The sequence below is a fragment of the Trichechus manatus genome, unplaced genomic scaffold (genome assembly GCF_000243295.1).
Source record: "Trichechus manatus latirostris isolate Lorelei unplaced genomic scaffold, TriManLat1.0 scaffold00005, whole genome shotgun sequence".
Taxonomy (NCBI): Eukaryota; Metazoa; Chordata; class Mammalia; order Sirenia; family Trichechidae; genus Trichechus; species Trichechus manatus.
The window spans coordinates 34,729,077-34,748,175 of record NW_004443941.1 but is presented as its reverse complement, the minus strand read 5'-3'; the positions used below and the strand labels follow the sequence as shown (position 1 = coordinate 34,748,175).

The 19,099-nt window shown below is 37.0% G+C and overlaps 1 protein-coding gene across 13 annotated transcripts in view; it reads right to left on the bottom strand.

Moving 5' to 3' along the window:
• The window catches only part of NLRC4 (NLR family CARD domain containing 4), a 152,353-nt gene that overhangs the window by 112,484 nt on the left and 20,770 nt on the right, over positions 1–19,099 (bottom strand). For all 13 annotated transcript variants that reach the window (XM_023736286.1, XM_023736339.1, XM_023736300.1 and 10 more), the window contains exon 5: positions 2,363–2,455. In XM_023736286.1, coding sequence (XP_023592054.1) covers positions 2,363–2,455 — 93 coding nt within the window. The remainder of the gene's footprint in view (positions 1–2,362; positions 2,456–19,099) is intronic.

Here is a 19,099-nt window from a genome sequence, read left to right as displayed (position 1 = left end):
TCAACTTTTCCCCAACTCCTGTTAATGTTGATATTTTGACCTCCTCTCATGAATCACGAATGTTCTAGAAAGGTGAATCCTTTCCAGAAGATTTTCAATCTACTTTGCGCAGATCCATCAGAGGAATCGCTGTCTATGGCAGCTATAGCCTTATGAAATGTATTTCTTAAATAATAAGATTTGAAAGTTGAAATTATTCCTTGATCAATGGGCTGCAAAATGGATGTTGTGTTAAACCAAAAAACCAAACTTTTTGCCATCAGTGGATTCTCATTCATAGCAACCCTATAGGACAGAGTAGAACTGACTCCACAGGGTTTCCAAGGAGCAGCTGGTGGATTCAAATTGTCAACCTTTTTGTTAGCAGCTGAACTCTTAACCACTACACCACCATGAAAACAACATTAATCTTCTTGTACATCTCCATCAGACCTCTTGGGTGACCAGGTATATTGTCAATGAGCAGCAATATTTTGAAAGAAATCTTTTTTTCTGAGCAGTAGTTCTCAACAGTGGGCATAAAAATTCAGTAAACCGTGTTGTAAACAGATGTGCTGTCATCCAGGCTTTGTTTTTCCATTTATAAAGCACAGGCACAGTAGATTTAGCATAATTCTTAAGGGTCCTAGGATTTTCAGAATGATAAATGAGCACTGGCTTCAACTTAAAGTCACCAGCTGCATTAGCCCCTAACAAGAGAGTCAGCCTGTCCTTTGAAGCTTTGAAGCCAGGTGATGACCTCTCCTCTCTAGCTATGAAAGTCTTAGATGACATCTTCTTCCAACATAAGGCTGTTTCATCTACATTGAAAATCTATTGTTTACCATAGCCACCTTCATCATTATCTTAGCTAGATCTTCTGGATAACTTGTTGCAGCTACTACATTGGCACTTGCTGCTTCACCTTGTACTTTTATGTTATGGAGATGGCTTCTTTCCTTAAACCTCATGAACCAACCTCTGCTGGCTTCAAACTCTTCTTCTGCAGCTTCCTCACCTCTCTCAACCTTCATAGAATTGAAGAGACTTAGGGCCTTGCTCTGAATTAGGCTTTGATTTAAGGGAATGCTGTGGCTGGTTTGATTTTCTATCTAGATCACTAAAACTTTCTCCATACCAGCAATAAGGCTGTTTTGCTTTCTCACCATTCATATGTTCACTGGAGTAGCACTTTTAATTTCCTTTAAGAACTTTTCCTTTGTATTCACAACTTGGCTAACTATTTGGTGCAAGCAACCTACCTTTCGGCCTGTCTTGGCTTTTGACATGCCTTCCTCAAAAAGCTTAATCATTTCTAGCTTTTGATTTAAAGTGAGAGACGTGCAACTCTTCCTTTCACTTGAACACTTAGAGGCCATTGTAGGGTTATTAACTGGCCTAATTTCAATATTGTCATGTCTCAGGGAATAGGGAGGCCCAGGAAGAGGGAGAGAGACAGGGGAATGGTCAGTCCGTGGAACAGTCAGAACAAACACATTTATTAGTTAAGTTATATTAAGTTATATGTGTGTGGTTCATGGCACCCCAAAACAATTACAATAGTAACATCAAAGATCACTGACCACACATCACAATAACAGATAAAATAATAATAATGAAATAGTTTGAAACACTGCAAGAATTACCAAAATGTGACACAGCAGCATGAAGTGAGCACATGATGTTGAAAAAATGGCGCTGATAGACTTGCTGAATGCAGGGTTGCCACAAATCTTCAATTTTTAAAAAAACGCAGTACTTGTGAAGTGCAATAAAGTGAAGCGCAATAAAACGAGGTATGCCTGTACAGAACTTGGTTGAATTTGGGCAAGAAACAGAAGGAAAAAGAACAAGGCTGAGGGAAAAGAAAAGCATTTTTACTGAGGACTCAAACAGGAAAAATAGGAGCAGAAAAAAGCAGGGACATTGGGAAAACACTGTCAACAGGAATCCACCTGTCCTGAAGGCCCTGGGTCCCTGTGATAAGCCATATGTTCTGCTTGTTTTTCTGCGGTTTTCTTAATCCACGTCTTTTCTTGTGTCCCACTCCATTTGTGAAGTTTTATTTAAATTATGAAATCACAGTATAAACCTTTTTATATTGTTTCTATGCTTTAAATACAAACGTGGACAATCAGCCAAGGAGATGGAAGTTAAAAACATATGGCCTCTGCCTCTAAGGAGGTTGCAATTTAGTAAGTACAATTTACATAAAATGGTGGTGAAGGATTGGAATAGGAGTGGGCAAAGGTGTCTAGGGAAGCCAATGTAGCCGCAAGTACATAAAAACATCCTTGCCTTGTGCAGACACAGCCAACGTTGAACAGTCTTAAGCTGACTGTTTTATTATCAAAGTAAAAATTAACATAACCAAAAATCTGACCTAGTTTTATGGCATCCTCCTCATTCATCTTAATGTTGTCCAGTATGAGCTTCGTAATGTTATTTAAATTACCCAAGCTGTCAGTCAAACCACCTGCCAAAAGAAAAAGGATTAGATTGTGTTCAGCTGTTATTTACTAGATTTCTATTACAAATTAAAAGATTTTAGTTGTCATCAAGGGCAAGAAATGCTGAAAAGTTTACACAAAAATGTATTTTGAGTCAGTTATGGGTATCTTAATTAGCTATAAGCATGTTCTCTGAATATAATGGAGAGAAGCTAAAAATCAGTAACAAAAAGATAACAAAGAAATCTTCAAGCCCTTGGAAATCAAACAACACTCTAAATAATCACTGGTCAAAGAGGAAGTCTCAAAGGAAATTAGAAAATATTAAAAAAGAGAGATGAAAATTAAGCATATCAAAATCTGTGGGATGCAGCTAAAACAGTGTTTACAAAAAACCAACAACCAAACCCATTGCTGTTAAGTCGATTCTGACTCATAGTGACCCTACAGGACAGAGTAGAACTGCCTCATAGGGTTTCCAAGGAGTGGTTGGTGGATTTGAACTGCTGACCTTTTGGTTAGCAGCTGAGCTCTTAATCACTGTGCCAGCAGGGCTCCAAAACAGTGTTTAGAGGGAGATTTATAGCACTGAATGCTTACATTAGAGCAGAGGAAATATCTGAAATCAATAACCTAAGCTTTCTACTTAAAAAAACTAAAGAAAAAAGAACAAAATAAACCCACAGCAAGGAAAGGGAAGGAAATAATGAAGATAAGGGAAAAGTAAATCAATAATTTTATTGACTTTTCCCTTATCTTTATTATTTCCTTTATTATTTTCTGAAAACAGAAAAACAATAGAAAAAAATTGATAAAACTAAAAGCTAGTTTTCTGAAAGAGCAATACAATTGATAAATTCCTAGTAAGAATAATAAAAGAGAGAGAGAAGACACAAATTATCAATATCAGAAATGAAGGAGGGGATATCACTACAGACACAGCACATGTTAAAAATAATAATTAGAGAATAAAATAAGTAAATACAAACATATAAGTTTGACCATATAGATGAAATGAATCAGTTCTTTGAAAACTACAAACTACCAAAACTTACCCAAGATGATATAGATAACCTGAATAGTCCTATAGCAATTAAAGAAATTGAATTTGTACTTTAAACCTTCCAGAAAAAAAAAAAAATCTGCAGTCCCAGATTGTTTCACTTGCAAATTCTACCAAACATTAAAAGAAGAAATAATACAAATTCTACACAATCACTTCCAGAAAATAGAAGTAGAAGGAACAACTCATTTTATACGGCTACCATTAACCTGATATGAAAACCAGACAAAGGAAATAAAAAATTCCAGCAGGTTTTTTTGAATATAAATAATCTGGGTCTAAAATTTATACAGAATGGCAAAGGAACTAGAATATCAAAAATAATTTTGAAAAAGAAGAATAAGTTTGGAAGAATAACACTATCCAATTATATTATTTAATATAAAGCTACAGTTATCAAGATAGTGTGGTACTGGCAAGGGATAGAGACATAGATCAATAGGAGAAGAGAGTCCAGAAACAGACCCACAAAATTATAGCCAAATGATTTTGACAAAGGCACAAAAGCAATTAAGAAAAAAAGCTACTGGAAAGATTTTGAGGCGGGGTCAAAATGGTGGAGTAGTCAGACACTTCCTGTGGTCCCTCTTACAACAAAGACCCAAACAAACAAGTGAATCGATTATATATGACAGTTTAGGAGCCCTGAACATCATACGCAAAGCTGATGAATTGGTCTGAATGGTAGGGGGAGGGAGAGACGGTTCAGAAGCAGTGAAGAGTTGCCAGACGTGACCTAGCAGGAGCCGGCACCCTTCAGTCTAGATAGGCTGGTGTGTGCAGTGAGGCAAGCAGTGGCCCTTGGGAAGTGTTTTCCACATCAGGAGAGACCCAGTCGCAAAGAGACTACTCACACCTCCAGAACCAGTGAAAAGCAGTGCTCAATCAGCAAAGGATAAGTATATGTGTCTGACCTACCACATGGATCAAATAACACCCCCTTTAGGAAAAAACTCTCTACCATTTACCTACCCCCTCCCTGCTCTGCACCGAGTCCTAGGCCAGCTTCAGCAATTGCCAAGTCCCCTGGGTCAGATGTAGGACCCATCACATACCCTGAGTCTTGGAGAGGGAACAAATTAACAAACAGGAAAAAATAATCTGCCAGTTCCCTTAAGCAGGGAATTTAGGATAGGTACAGCTCCTTTGTCTAGGCACAGGCCCAAGGGGTCCAAGGACTTTGAATGCTTTTCATCCCTGCATAGACCTGTGTGGGGTCATTTCCACAACATAGGCCCTCATTACCACAGTAAAATGGGTATATACCTGAAGTCTAACTTCAACTGTATTACCTATATGGTGAAGTGGCAGGTTAGTGACATTTGACACTGCTCTGCCCGTTAAGCAGAGTCCTCACCTATCCAAATCGGGGGCCTGAGGACTGGTGGATCCACCCACGCCACCTAGCCACCAGCGAAGGTATCCAAAAATAAGTGGTGCCTCCCAGTCCTTAGAGCCAACAGCACTGAGTGCCCATAGTCCAGGTGCAAAACTCACCAACCTATGTACTCTAGGGAACAAGAACATACTTTCCTCCCAGACACTCAGGGGCAGCCATCAGCCCCCGGCCTTGCTCAGCACATAACCCCCTACTACACCCAGATACCAGTGCCTACACCAATCACCCCTGCCTGTCTAGGACTGTAGATGAGAGCCTACACCACATACTAGGTGACCAACTACCTGGACACCTAAGCTGAATCCATACGAGAAAAGTAAACAGACTCATGGGATCACATATCTAGTAACAGATCTAACCACCTAGTGACAGGAGGTTAGAGCTTCAAACGTGTCAATAATCAAAGTAGCTCACAGGAGCAGCCTTTTTTGGGCATAACAAAACAAAACAATACAAGACGCTAGGACACAGTAAGCAAACATAAAATAAATATTATAACTTATTGATGGCTCAGAGTTAACAGTCACTATCAAATCACATAAACAGGCAGACCATGACAGCTTCAGCAAGCTCCCAAAACAAAGAATCAAGAAATTTTCTGGAGGAAGAGAACTTCTTGGAATTACTGGAGGTAGAATACAAAGATTAATATACAGAACTCTTCAAGAGATCAGGAAGAAGCTCATGCAAAATGCAGAATATGCTAAGGAACATACAGACAAAGCAGTAGAGGAACTTAACAAGATTAGAGAAGAGCATAATGACAAATCTAACAGGCTGCAGGAATCCACAGAGAGATAGCAACCAGAAGTCCAGAAGATTAACAACAAAATTTCATAATTAGACAACGCAATAGAAAGTCATAGGAGCAAAACTGAGGCAATGGAAGTCAGAATTGTGAGACTGAAGATAAAGCACTTGACACCAACTTATTTGAGGGAATATCAGATAAAAGAATCTTTAAAAATGAAGAAACTCTAAGAATTATATGGGATTCTATCAAGAGGACTAACCTATGAGTGACTGGAGTACCAGAACAGGGGGGGATAACAGAAAATACAGAGAGAATTGTTAAAGATTTGTTGGCAGAAAACTTCGCTGATATTGTGAAAGATGAGAAAATAGCCAAGATGCTCATTGAATCCCATATAGGGTAGATCCTAAAAGACAGTCACCAAGACATATTATAATCAAACTTGCCAAAACCAAAGATAAAGACAGAATGTTAGGAGCAGCCAGGGATAAATGAAAAGTCATCTACAAAGGTGAGTCAATAAGACTAAGCTCAGACTACTCAGCAGAAACCATGCAGGCAAGAAGGCAATGGGATGACATATATAAAGCCTTGAAGGAAAAAATTGCCAGCCAAGAATTATATATCCAGCAAAACTGTCTCTCAAATATGATGGCAAAATTAGGGCATTTCCAGATAAACAGAAGTTAAGGGAATTTGCAAAAACCAAACCAAAATTATAAGAAATACTAAAGGGAATCCTCTGGTTAGAAAATCAATAACATAAGATAACAACCCAAGACTAGAACACAGGACAGATCAACCAGATATCAACCCAGATAGGGAAGACACAAAGCTAAAAAACTGAAAATAGGAAAACAGAGATATCAATACATTAAAGATGACAACATTAAAAAGAAAAAGAGGGACTAAAAAACGTAATCATAGATCTTCCATACGGAGAGGAAGTCAAGGCAATATAAAGAAATAAAAGACTGGTATAAACTTAGAAAAATAGGGGTAAATATTAAGATAGCCACAAAGGAAACTAACAATCCTACACATCAAAATAAAAAACAGGAAAAACATAAAGACTCAGTAAATACAAAATCAACAACAATGAAAAAGATGAAAAGGAAATACGTAAAGAAAAATGACTCAGCATAATTAAGTGGAAAAAAGAAACCATCAACAACACACAAAAAAAGACATCCAAATGACAGCACTAAACTCATACCTATCAATGATTATTCTGAATGTAAGAGGACTAAATGAACCGATAAAAAGACAGAGAGTGGCAGAACGGATAAAAAAACACGATCCATCTATATGCTGCCTACAAGACACACACCTTGGACTTAAAGACACAAACAAACTAAAACTCAAAGGATGGAAAAAAATATATGAGGCAAACAACACTCAAAAAAGAGCAGGAGTGGCAATATTAATATCTGACAAAATAGACTTTAAAGAAAAACCACCACACAGGATAAGGAAGGACACTAAATAATGATTAAAAGGTCAATACACTAGGAGGACATAACTATAATAAATATTTATGAACCCAATGACAGGGCTCCAAAATACATAAAACAAACTCTAACAGCATCAAAAAGAGAAATAGACAGCTCCACAATAATAGTAGGAGACTTCAACACACCACTTTCAGTGAAGAACAGAACATCCAGAAACAAGCTCAATAAAGACACGGAAGACCTAAATGCCACAATCAACTGACTTGATCTCATAGACATATACTGAACACTCCACCCAACAGCAGCCAAGTATACCTTCTTTTCCAAAGCACATGGAACATTCTCCAGAATAGACCACATATTAAGCCATAAAGCAAGACTTAACAGAATCCAAAACATCAAAATATTAGAAAGCATCTTTTCTGACCATAAAGCTATAAAAGTAGAAATCAATAACAGAAAAAGCAAGGAAAAAAATCAAACACATGGAAACTGAACAACACCTTGCTCAGAAACTACTGAGTTATAGAAGAAATTAACGATGGAATGAAGAAATTCATAGACTCAAACGAGAATGAAAACACATCCTACTAGAACATTTGGGACACAGCAAAAGCAATGCTCAGAGGTCAGTTTATAGCAATAAATGCACCCATCCAAAAAATAAAAAAGGGCCATAGTCAAAACATTAACCCTACAGCTCGAACAAATAGAAAGAAAGCAGCAAAAGGAGCCTTTGGGCGTCAGAAGAAATGCAATAATAAGAATTAGAGCAGAATTAAATGAAATAGCAAATAGAAAAACAACTGAAAGAGTTAACAAGTCCAAAAGCTGATTCTTCGAAAAGATCAACAAAATGGATAAGCCACTGGTCAAACTGACAAAAGAAAAACAAAAGAGGAAGCAAATAACCCAAGCAAGAAATGAGATGGGCGATATCACAACAGACTCAACTGAAATTAAAAGAATCAGAATACTACGAAAAACTGTACTCTAATAAATTTGAAAATCTGGAGGAAATGGACAAATTTCTAGAAACTCACTATCTACCTAAACTAACATAAACAGAGGTAGAACAACTAAATAAACCTATACAAAAGAAGAGATTGAAACAGTAATTTAAAAACTCCCAACAAAAAAAGCCCTGGCCTGGATGGCTTCGCTGGAGAATTTTACCAAACTTTCAGAGAAGAGTTAACACCAGTACTACTAAAGGTATCTCAGAGCATAGAAAAGGATGGAATACTCCCGAACTCAATCTATGAAGCCAGCATAACCCTGATACCAAAACCAGGAAAAGACACCACAAAAAAGAAAATTACAGACCAATATCCCTCATAAACATTGATGCAAAAATCCTCAACAAAATTCTAGGCAATAGAATTCAACTATATGTCAAAAAAATAATTCACTGTAATCAAGCAGGATCTATACCAGGTATGCAGGGATGAAAACAATTAATGTAATTAGAAAAACAATCAATGTAATCCATCACGTAAATAAAACAAAAGACAAGAACCACATGATCTTATCAATTTATGCAGAAAACACATTTGACAAAGTTCAATACCCATTCATGATAAAAATTCTCAACAAAATAGGAAGAAGGAAAATTTCTCAACATAATTAAGGGCATTTATACAAAGCCAACTGTCAACATCATCCTAAATGGAGAGAGTCTGAAAGCATTCCCGCTGATAATGGGAACCAGACAAGGAAGCCCTCTGTCACCACTCTTTTTCAACATTGTGCTGGAAGTCCTAGCCAGAGCAATTAGGCTAGAAAAAGAAATAAACGGCATCCAAATTGGTAAGGAAGAAGTAAAAGTATCTCTATTTGCAGATGACATGATCTTATACACAGAAAACCCTAAAGAATCCTCAAGAAAACTACTGGAACTAACAGAAGATTTCAGCAAAGTTTCAGGATACAAGATAAACATACAAAAATCAGTTGGATTCCTCTTTACCAAAAAAGAGAACTTCCAAGAAGAAATTACCAAATCAATACCATTTACAATAGCCCCCAAGAAGATAAAATATTTAGGAATAAATCTAACCAGAGACATAAAAGACCTACACAATGAAAACTACAAGGTACTACTGCAAGAAACCAAAAGAGACCTGCATAAGTGGAAAAACATACCTTCCTCATGGATAGAAGACTCTACATTGTGAAAATGTCAACTCTACCCAAAGCAATCTACAGATACAATGCAATCCCAATCCAAATTTCAATGGCATTTTTTAATGAGATGAAGAAAAACATCACCAACTTCATATAGAAAGGGAAGAGGTCCTGGATAAGTAAAGCATTACTCAAGAAGAAGAACAAAGTAGGAGACTTCACACTATCTGATTTTAAAACCTGTTATACCACCACGGTAGTCAAAAGACCTGGTATTAGTACAACAACAGATACATAGACCAATGGAACAGAGCTCAGAATACAGACATAAATTCATCCACCTATGAGAAGCCGATATTTGACAAAGGCCCAAAGTCAGTTAATTGGGGAAAAGACAGTCTCTTTAACAAATGGTGCTGGCAGAACTGGATATTCATCTGCAAAAAACTGAAACAAGACCCATACCTCACGCCGTGCACAAAAACTAACTCAAAATGGATAAAAGACTTAAATATAAAATCTAAAACGATAAAGACCATGGAAGAAAAAAATAAGGACAACACTAAGAGCCCTAATACATGGCATAAACACAATACGAACCATAAGTAACAATGCACAAACACCAGAAGAAAAACTAGATAACTGGGAGCTCCAAAAAATCAAACACTTATGCTCATCAAAAGACTTCACCAAAAGAGTAAAAAGACAACCTACTGACTGGGAAAAATTTCTTGACTACAACAAATCTGATCAGCATCTAATCTCTAAAATCTACAAAATACTGCAAAACATCAACAACAAAAGACAAATTACCCAGTTAAAAAATGGGCAAAGGATATGAACAGGCACTTCACCAAAGAAGACATTCAGACAGCTAACCGACACATGAAGAAATGCTCATGATCATTAGTAATTAGAGAAATGCAAATCAAAACTACAATGAGATAGCATCTCACCCCAACAAGACTAGCATTAATTCAAAAAACACAAAATAATAAGTGTTGGAGAGACTGGAACACTTATACACTGTGGGAATGTAAAATGGTACAACTAATTTGGAAATTGATTTGGCTCTTCCTTAAAAAGCTAGAAATAGAAGTACCATACTATCCAGCAATCCTACTCTTTGGAATATACCCTAGAGAAATAAGAGCCGTCACATGAATAGGTATATGCACACCCATGCAGCTTTGTTCGTGACAGCAAAGAGATGGAAATAACCTAGGAGCCCATCAACGAACGAATGGGTAAACATATTATGGTATATTCACACAACGGAATACTACGCAACAATAAAGAACATCAATAAATCTGTGAAACATAACATGGAGGAATCTGGAAGGCATTATGCTGAGTGAATTTAGTCAGTCACAAAAGGACAAATATTGTACAATACAACTATTATAAGAACCCAAGAAAATGTTTAAAGACAGAAGAAAACATTCTTTGATGGTTACAAGGATGGGGCGGGTGGCAGAGGGGTATTCACTAACTAGATAGTAGACAAGTGTTATTGTAGGTGAAGGGAAGGACAACATACACTACAGGGCAAGTCAGCACCACTAGACTAAACCAAAAGCTAAGAAGTTTCCTGAATACAACCAAACACTGCGAGGGACCGAGTAGCAGGGGCGGGGGTCTGGGGACCATGCTTTCAGCGGAAATCTTGGTCAATTGGCATAACAAACTTTTTTAAGAAAAGGTTCTGCATCCCAATTTAGTGAGTGGTGTCTGAGATCTTAAAATCTCATGAGCAGCCATCTAAGATGCATCAATTTGTCCCAACCCACCTGGAGCAAAGGAGAATGAAGAACACCAAAGACACAAGGAAAATACTAGCCCAAGAGACAAAAGGCCCACATAAACCAGAGACTCCATCAGTCTGAGACCAGAAGAACTAGATGGTGCCTGGCTACCAACAATGACCATCCTGACAGGGAACACAACAGAGAGTCCCCGATGGAGCCTGAGCAAAGTGGGGTGCAGAACTCAAATTCTAGTAAAAAGACCAGACTTAATGGTTTGACTGAGACTGGAGGGACTCCGGAAGACATGGCCCCCAGACTCTCTGTTAGCCCAAAACTAAAACCATTCCCGAGGCCAGCTCTTCAGACAAAGATTAGACTGGACTATGGGACATAAAATGATACTCATGAAAAGTGTGCTTCTTAGCTCAAGTAGATACATGAGACTAAATGGGCAGCTCCTATCCATAGGCGAAATGAGAAGGCAGAGAGGTCAAGAACAGATTGAATGGACACGGAAAATCCAGGGTGGAAAGGAGGAGTGTGCTGTCACAATATAAGAGCAACTAGGGTCACGTAACAATGTGTGTATACATTTTTGTATGAAAAAGTAACTTGAATTGTAAACTTTCAATTAAAGTACAATAAAAAAAGAAAAGAAAACAGCCATTGAAATGAGAAATAATAGTTATTTTAATAAATTGAACAATTGGACATCCGTTTTCAAGGAAAATGAACCCCAGCCTAAACTTCACACGTTATATAAATATGAATGAAAAATGGATCATTTGTGACCTGAGGTTAGACAAAGAGTTCTTGGGCATGATACCAAAAGCATAATGCATGAAAGAAAAAATGTTAATTGAATTAAAACAAAATTAAAAAATTTTCTCTATGAGAAACACTGTTAAGAGAATGAAAAGACTAGCTACAAACTGGTAGAAAATATTTGCAAATCACTTATCTGACAGACGGACTTGTATCTAGAATATACAAAGAACTCTCAAAACTCAACAGTAAGAAAACAAACAACCCACTTAAAATGTGTGTAAAAGACTTGAACAGAAACTTCATCAACATGGATATACAGCTGGCAAATGAGCACATGAAAAGTTGTTGAACTTTTATTAGCCGTTAGGGAAATACTAATTTAAACCATGATGAGATACGACTACACACAGAGTTCCAATTGTTCCACATCCTCCTCAGCAGTGGGTATTGTCTGTGGGTTTATTTATTTGTTTTTAATTGTAGGATGGCTAAAATGGAAAAACATGGACAATATCAAGTGCTAGCAAGGATGCAAAGCATCTAAAACTCTTGTATATTGCTATTGGAAATGCAAAATAGTACAGCCACTCTGGAAAAAAATTTGGCAGTTTCTTATAAAGTTAAGTGTACGCTTGCCATATGGCTCAACAATCCCACTTAGGTATTTACTCAAGTGAATTGAAAACTTATTTTCACACAAAAGTCTGTATAAGAATGTTTATAGTTGTCTATTCATAATCATCCTAAACTGGAAACAGCCAGTGGTGAATGTATAAACAAACTATGGCATATCCCTATAATGAAATACTATTCAGCAATAAAAAGTGATGAACTATTGATATATGCAACAATTTGGATAAACTTCAATGGAATTATGCTGAGTGAAAGAACTAGACTCAAAATGGTTACATATGTGTGATTCTATTTATGTAATGTTCTTGAAAAGACAAAACTATAGTGATGGAGAAGACACTGGTTGCCAGGGGATAGCAGTGGGGGTAAGGTTTGGAAAAAAGTGGAGGGAAACAACATTTAAACACTCAAAAAGTAGAGAGTATATAATCTCAGAATAAAGAAGAGTCTATAATAAAGAATAAATTTAACTTTATAGAAAAACTCTCTTCTTTGTTTCTGTTTTTCTCATTTCACCACAGACTCCTGAAAACTTTATTAGTAACAGGAACTAGCTGAAAATTTGGGAAATGTGTACAGTGTGTATACTGAAGGAAACACTAAAACAGAAAACAAAGATGATAGTTAATGAGTCAACAAAAGAGATAAAATAGAAACAAAAAATTCTCATTCCAAATGAAGGCATAAAAAGAGGAAGAAGAAAACAAGTTGGTAGATTTAAAAACAACCAAGTCAATAATAACATCAAATGTAAATAGCCTAGATACCCCAATTAAAAGGCAGAGGTTGTTCATATTGCATAAAAAAGTGAGATCCAGATATATACTGCCCACAAGAAACTCACATTAAATATAAAGATACAAGTAACTTAAAAGTAAAAAGAATGGAAAAAATATATACCATATTAATCCTAATCAAAAGAAAATGGGAGTGGCTATGTTAATATCAGACAAAGTTGATTTCTGGAGTAAAGAATAGTACTAGGGATAAAGAATACCATCTCATAATGTTAAATAGGTCAACTCATCAAGAGGACACAACAATCCTAAATGCTTATGCACCTAATAAAACAGTTTCAAAATACATGAAGCAAAAACTAATAAAACTGAAAAGAGAAATAGACAAATACACATTATGGTCAGAGATTTCAACACCTTTTTCTCCATAACTGGTAGACCAAGTAGTCAGAAAACATGTAAGTATACGAAAGACTTGAACAATACTGTCAACCAACCTAACCTGACTGACATTTATAAAACACTTTACCCAACAACAGCAGAATACACATCCTTTTCAAATGTGCAATGAACATTTACCAAGACAGATCATATATTCTGGCCCATAAAGCAAATCTCAATAAAATTTTGGAAATGCTAGTATGCATGATAACAGTACTTGAATGACTAAATAACTCTGAAAGATAACCACCAAGTCTGAGTGGGAGTTCCGAAGTCTAATGTCTCAGACTTCTCTTCTTGCCCTTGCTCATTAACTGTATGTTCTCAAATAGAAGGCAGAGTTGTTTTGTCCCCCTAAAATATCTTAAGAAAGGCAAGAACCTTACACATAAGTCCTTATAAAGTCTCTCATATTGAGGCCTTTAAAAAATTATTTAATTTTGAACAACAGAGTAGTTTAAACAAAAACATTCAGATCTTCTGTCCATAACCAAAACTGGTTCAACAGGAATCCAAAGTGTCAATTGTTTTTTGTACCCTGGTTGCGCAGTGGTTGAGATCTCAACTGCTAACCAAAAGGTTGGCAGTTTGAATCCACCAGCCACTCCTTGGAAATCCTACGGGGCAGTTCTTCTCTGTTCTATAGGGTCACTATGAGTTGGAATCAACTCAGAGGCAATGGGTTTGTTTGTTTGTTTGTTTGTTTGTTTTGGCATGAACAGTTAAATAGTTCACACAGTGTGCTGTGAGTTTCCATTTGTAACCAGTGTAATAGCTGAAATTTCTCGTCTAAAGTAGAAACTGTGAATTTTCAAGGTTTGTGCTTTATTCTTGATAAATAAAACACTTAAAATTTTAAGAAAAAGAAAGTAAAAAGTTGTTTAAGTTCAGTTCTAGCTTTCCTCCTTTCTTGGTGTAACTGATCTCTGATGACTTTTACACATTTTTAAAAATCTTTTTGGAAAAATTTATTTTTTCTCATTGTAGCGACAATAGTGGTTATAGTGAATAGACAAGTGAACAATCTGATGTACTGGGGAAAACAGTGTTCATAATTTCTTACTAAATAAGAAAGTACTTTGTGCAATAAATAAGATGTTTATTTCCAAACAGTTGTTATTTACTGTTTTGGGGAGTAGGGTGTTAAGTGTCATATAATACTGAAGAACAACCTTGGAAAGTTAAAAATATTATGTGTTTTCCTAGGAATATATCTATCCAGCCCGGTCATTTTCTTCATCCTAAATCTGTTTTTGCAAGAGCTCCAGCGTGCTATGAATGGTATATATCATTCTCAAATTGCCTTTAGATCTAAGAATTACATATATTTAAAGAAGGATCTGACCCAGAAAATGAAATGTATCAACTGTAAGTAAAATCTAACTGTGATTTCTCCTCTGTTCCACACCAAACCCCAAATTCTGAAGAGAGAGACCAGGGCCAAACTTCAGAAATTCAAAACTCTTAAGCAATAAAAAGTAATCACTTAGTGTTCTGTAAACCATTCCTTTTTCAATAGCATTTTAAAATTAAAAAATAAGATAAAAAAGCAATTCTCAATAAATATATCATGGGGAAAAATTTTTTTCTTGAATATTCCCTAGAAAAGAATTATTGAGCTGAATTACTAATGGTAAGTATAATATTATGCTATGTACTTTATTATTTTATATTTGTATGTGTAATCAATTAAATATTGTAAGTAGACATTTGATAATTTCAACTAAAAAATTTTCTAAAATTTTATATGTTTGAGTTGGCTATAAAAAGCCTTTTAGCAGGAAGCATCTTCTTGTAGGGAAACAAAAAGATGATGCCACGGATTTGGGCTCAGCTTACAATTGACATAGACGGCATTAACCAAGATAAGAGACAAAATGGCATACTTGGTGGTGAGGAGCATACATAGACTCTGGAGCCAAGCTATTTAGATTCTACTTTGCTATTTCTAACTGTGTGACCTTGGGAAAGTCACTTAACCTCTCTTAGTTCCAGTTTCCTCATCTGTAAAATGGGCATAATAATAGAACCAGTAGAAACAAACAAGCAAAGGTCCATAACCTGATGAATGAATAAACAAAATGTGGTATATTCATACACACAACTCAAATTGTATTTGGTAATTAAAAAAAGAAGTGAAGTCCTGATATATGCTATAACATGGATGAGTCTTGAAAGAAACCAGACACAAAAGGCCACATATTGTATAATCCCATTTATAGGAAATGTCTAGAATAGGAAAATTCATAGACACAGAAAGTAGATTAGTAGTTTCCAGGGTGTGGTAGGAGGGGCAGTGGGGAGTTATGGCTAATGGATAAGGGGTTTTGGGGTGATGAAAATGTTCTAGGATTACATAGTGGTGATGGCAGTATAACTTCATAAATATACTAAAAACAGTGAACTGTACATCTTAAAAGCATGAACTTTATGGTACGTAAATCACATCTTAATAAAGCTGATATTAAAAAAAAATAGCACTAAACTTTATAGGATTGTTAAGAGGTCTAAACGAGTTGATACATGGAGAGTGTTTAAAAAGTTTTAAAAGTACCTAGCATCACCAAAAATATCCCCTGAAATCATCTTAAAACCGAGCAGTAGTTTAGCTTAATTAATAAAAAAGGTCTGCCTTGAGCGTTATGCTCTTTTAAGAACTATCTATATGGTATCAAATTGACGACAGCAACTAGAAAGATTAGATAGGAACCTTGGGGGCAGTGAGTTTATGTTAATGACGGAGGAACAACTCAGTAAAGGGAGATGAGGGTAGTCACACAACTCAAAGAATGTAATCAATGTCACTAAATTGTGCATGTAGAAACTGTTGAACTGGTGTATGTTTTGCGTGTATATTCTCAACAATGACAAAATACATCAAATTTGGAAAAAAAATAGTTTAACTTAACTAGTAACGAATGTGTGCCTTGAGCATTGTGCTCTTTTAAGATCTATCTAAATGGGATCAAACTGACAACAGAAACTTTAAAGATTAGATAGGAATCTTAGGGGATAGCGAGTTTATGTTAATGGGGAGGAACAACTCAGACAAGGAACATGAGAATGGTTGCACAACTGGAAGAATGTAGTCAGTGTCACTGAACTGTACACATAGAAACTGTTGAATTGGTGTATGTTTTGCTGTATATATTCTCAACCAAAAAAAAGAACCTGGCATCTATGTTTAATAATGCTATTTATTATTACTATTACTAATACCTATCTTTTAAAAATCACCAACTTGGGTGACAATGGAGCAGCATATTTACCAAATTTGCAATTAGTAAAGCTCAGAGGAATAGTTGAAGGAACTGAGGACATTAGAAGGGGGAATATATATTCTGAGGAGACTCTGAAGACCAATTAAAAACCAATCATTGAGTGTTAATTACAAGGAACCAGCTTTCAGCTATTAGAAAGAATAAGAACTGGTTACAAACTCAAATGCCAAAAACTGCCATGGAGTAATGTTATTTTGAGAAGTAAGACAGGTGGGGGTCTATGCCCATCCGGAGATTATGTGCCTTGTACAAAGGGCAGGGGAACAGATCATACAATTCTACTCAATTGTTGCCAAATGAGAGTGTGGGCACACAATTGCCAAATCTAAAAATTTTTCAGGAGAAATGAGAAACCTGTATTTTCACACGCTATCTTCCAATTTCAAAATGCTGGCAACTGGGAGGGGAGTAATGGCTAGGAATGGGGGTAGGAAGGGAACTTTTCATTATAAATTCTTTTATAATTTGGATCATGTGAATATATCACTTAAAAAATAAAAAATCACCACTTCCAGGCAGCATGGCACTATAGACAGAAGCTCCATGCCATACCTCCACAGCAAAATCTGAAAAACTAAGTCAAACACAGACACACTTCATTCCTGAAACCCTAAGCATCAAATGAAGAGATAAAGAACTTATCCAAGCACCGAATGGAATAAGAAACTGACCAAGAACAGAGAGTGAGGAGAGATACATGCAGAGGTCCCTTATCAGCTACCACAGCACAGATCCACCATCTTGGACTCCTATCAGAGATCAGTGAACAGGGGGTATGAGAAAGCAGCTTCACGGAGCTTCCAGCAGGAGACAGAACATCCGGTAACCAGCGATATATGCTTTCCCATGCCCCACCCTTCTTCACCCTTACTTGGCCTCCTCTGTTTCCTGTGGCCACAGTCTCTTGGCTGGGAAGCACTGGTTTCACCCTTGTGTCACTTGGATTCCATCCACCCGCACTGGCTGGCTCCTTGAGTGCCATTTGTTGGCTGTTGGTGTTGCTTTTTTCCACTTCTTTAGATTTCTTCCTTACCTCTCACCACTGCCCCACCCTTCTCCCAAATACCTGGCTCCCCGTGCCCGCTTTGCTTCTTCCTGAAAGGCTGCAAAACACTGCTCGACTGTGCAACTGCTTCCCGGTGCATGCTGTCATGCTGCTGGGACCCCCAGGGCTTTTGTTTGTTTGTTCTGAGTTGATTTGTTTGTTTGTTTTCTTTTTCTTTTCTCAGCTTGGGAACCCCTTCTAGCCAGGCAGTACTGCTGGGCTTGGAAGCTATTCCCTTACTCTGTGCAAACGCACAGTGACATCCCTGGGGACGTTTCCTTGGTTTTATTTTTTTGTTTCTTTCTTTTGTTTTCTTCTGTCTTTTTCCCTTTTTGTCTTTCTTCATTTCCAGTTTCTCATCTCTCTATACTTACCTTCTCTTCCTGTCTCCTGACTACCTGGTGCTGTGTGACACCTCTACCACTTCTAGCCAGGCTGTACTTCACAGCCTGGTAGCAACTTCCCCAGTCCCATCAGCTGCACTGATGGGATCCTTGGGGGCTTTTCTTTTTTTTTTTCCCCTAATTTTTATTTATTCATTTTTTTCTTTTACCCTTTTTCTTTTTTTCCCCCTTTTTTTCTCAGTCTCTCATTACTCCATTCCAACAGCAAGCTCCCTTAGCTCTCTTTTTTGTTTGTGTGTATGTTTTTGGCTCCTGTTCCTCTCTCCTCTTTCCCATACTCATCTTAGCTCCACACATCACAATCTCCCCCCTCCATTTTGCCTACCTGCGCCATGCGCTAAACATCATAACCCCAAGCAGCACAGGCACGACCTACCTGAACCTACCCTGACTGATTCTCGGCCCACTCTGTTGGCCCCAGTACTTGCCACAAACAACCCACCCCAGCAATTTCCCTTCAGCTGGACCTGCCTTGCTGTACCACACCTGAGTGACTGACTCTGCCCATCAGAGGGGGAGGTAAAAAGTACTGTGCCCACAGATGAGCAAACAACAAAGAAGGCACAGCCCGCCTGCTCAGACATAACCAAAGAAAACAAAAAAGGCAGAACAAAACAAACAAATCTACAATCAATAAACGAGGAAAATACTGAATGCCCCAAAGACAGCAGACAATATCAAAACATATACAAAAACAGGACAGGATGCTTCCAGTAGGTGTCCAAAATAAAACACCAGATGATTTTCCAGTAGAAGAAAAGGCACTAGAACTACCTGATAGGGAATTCAAATCTCTAATACTCAGAATTATCCAAG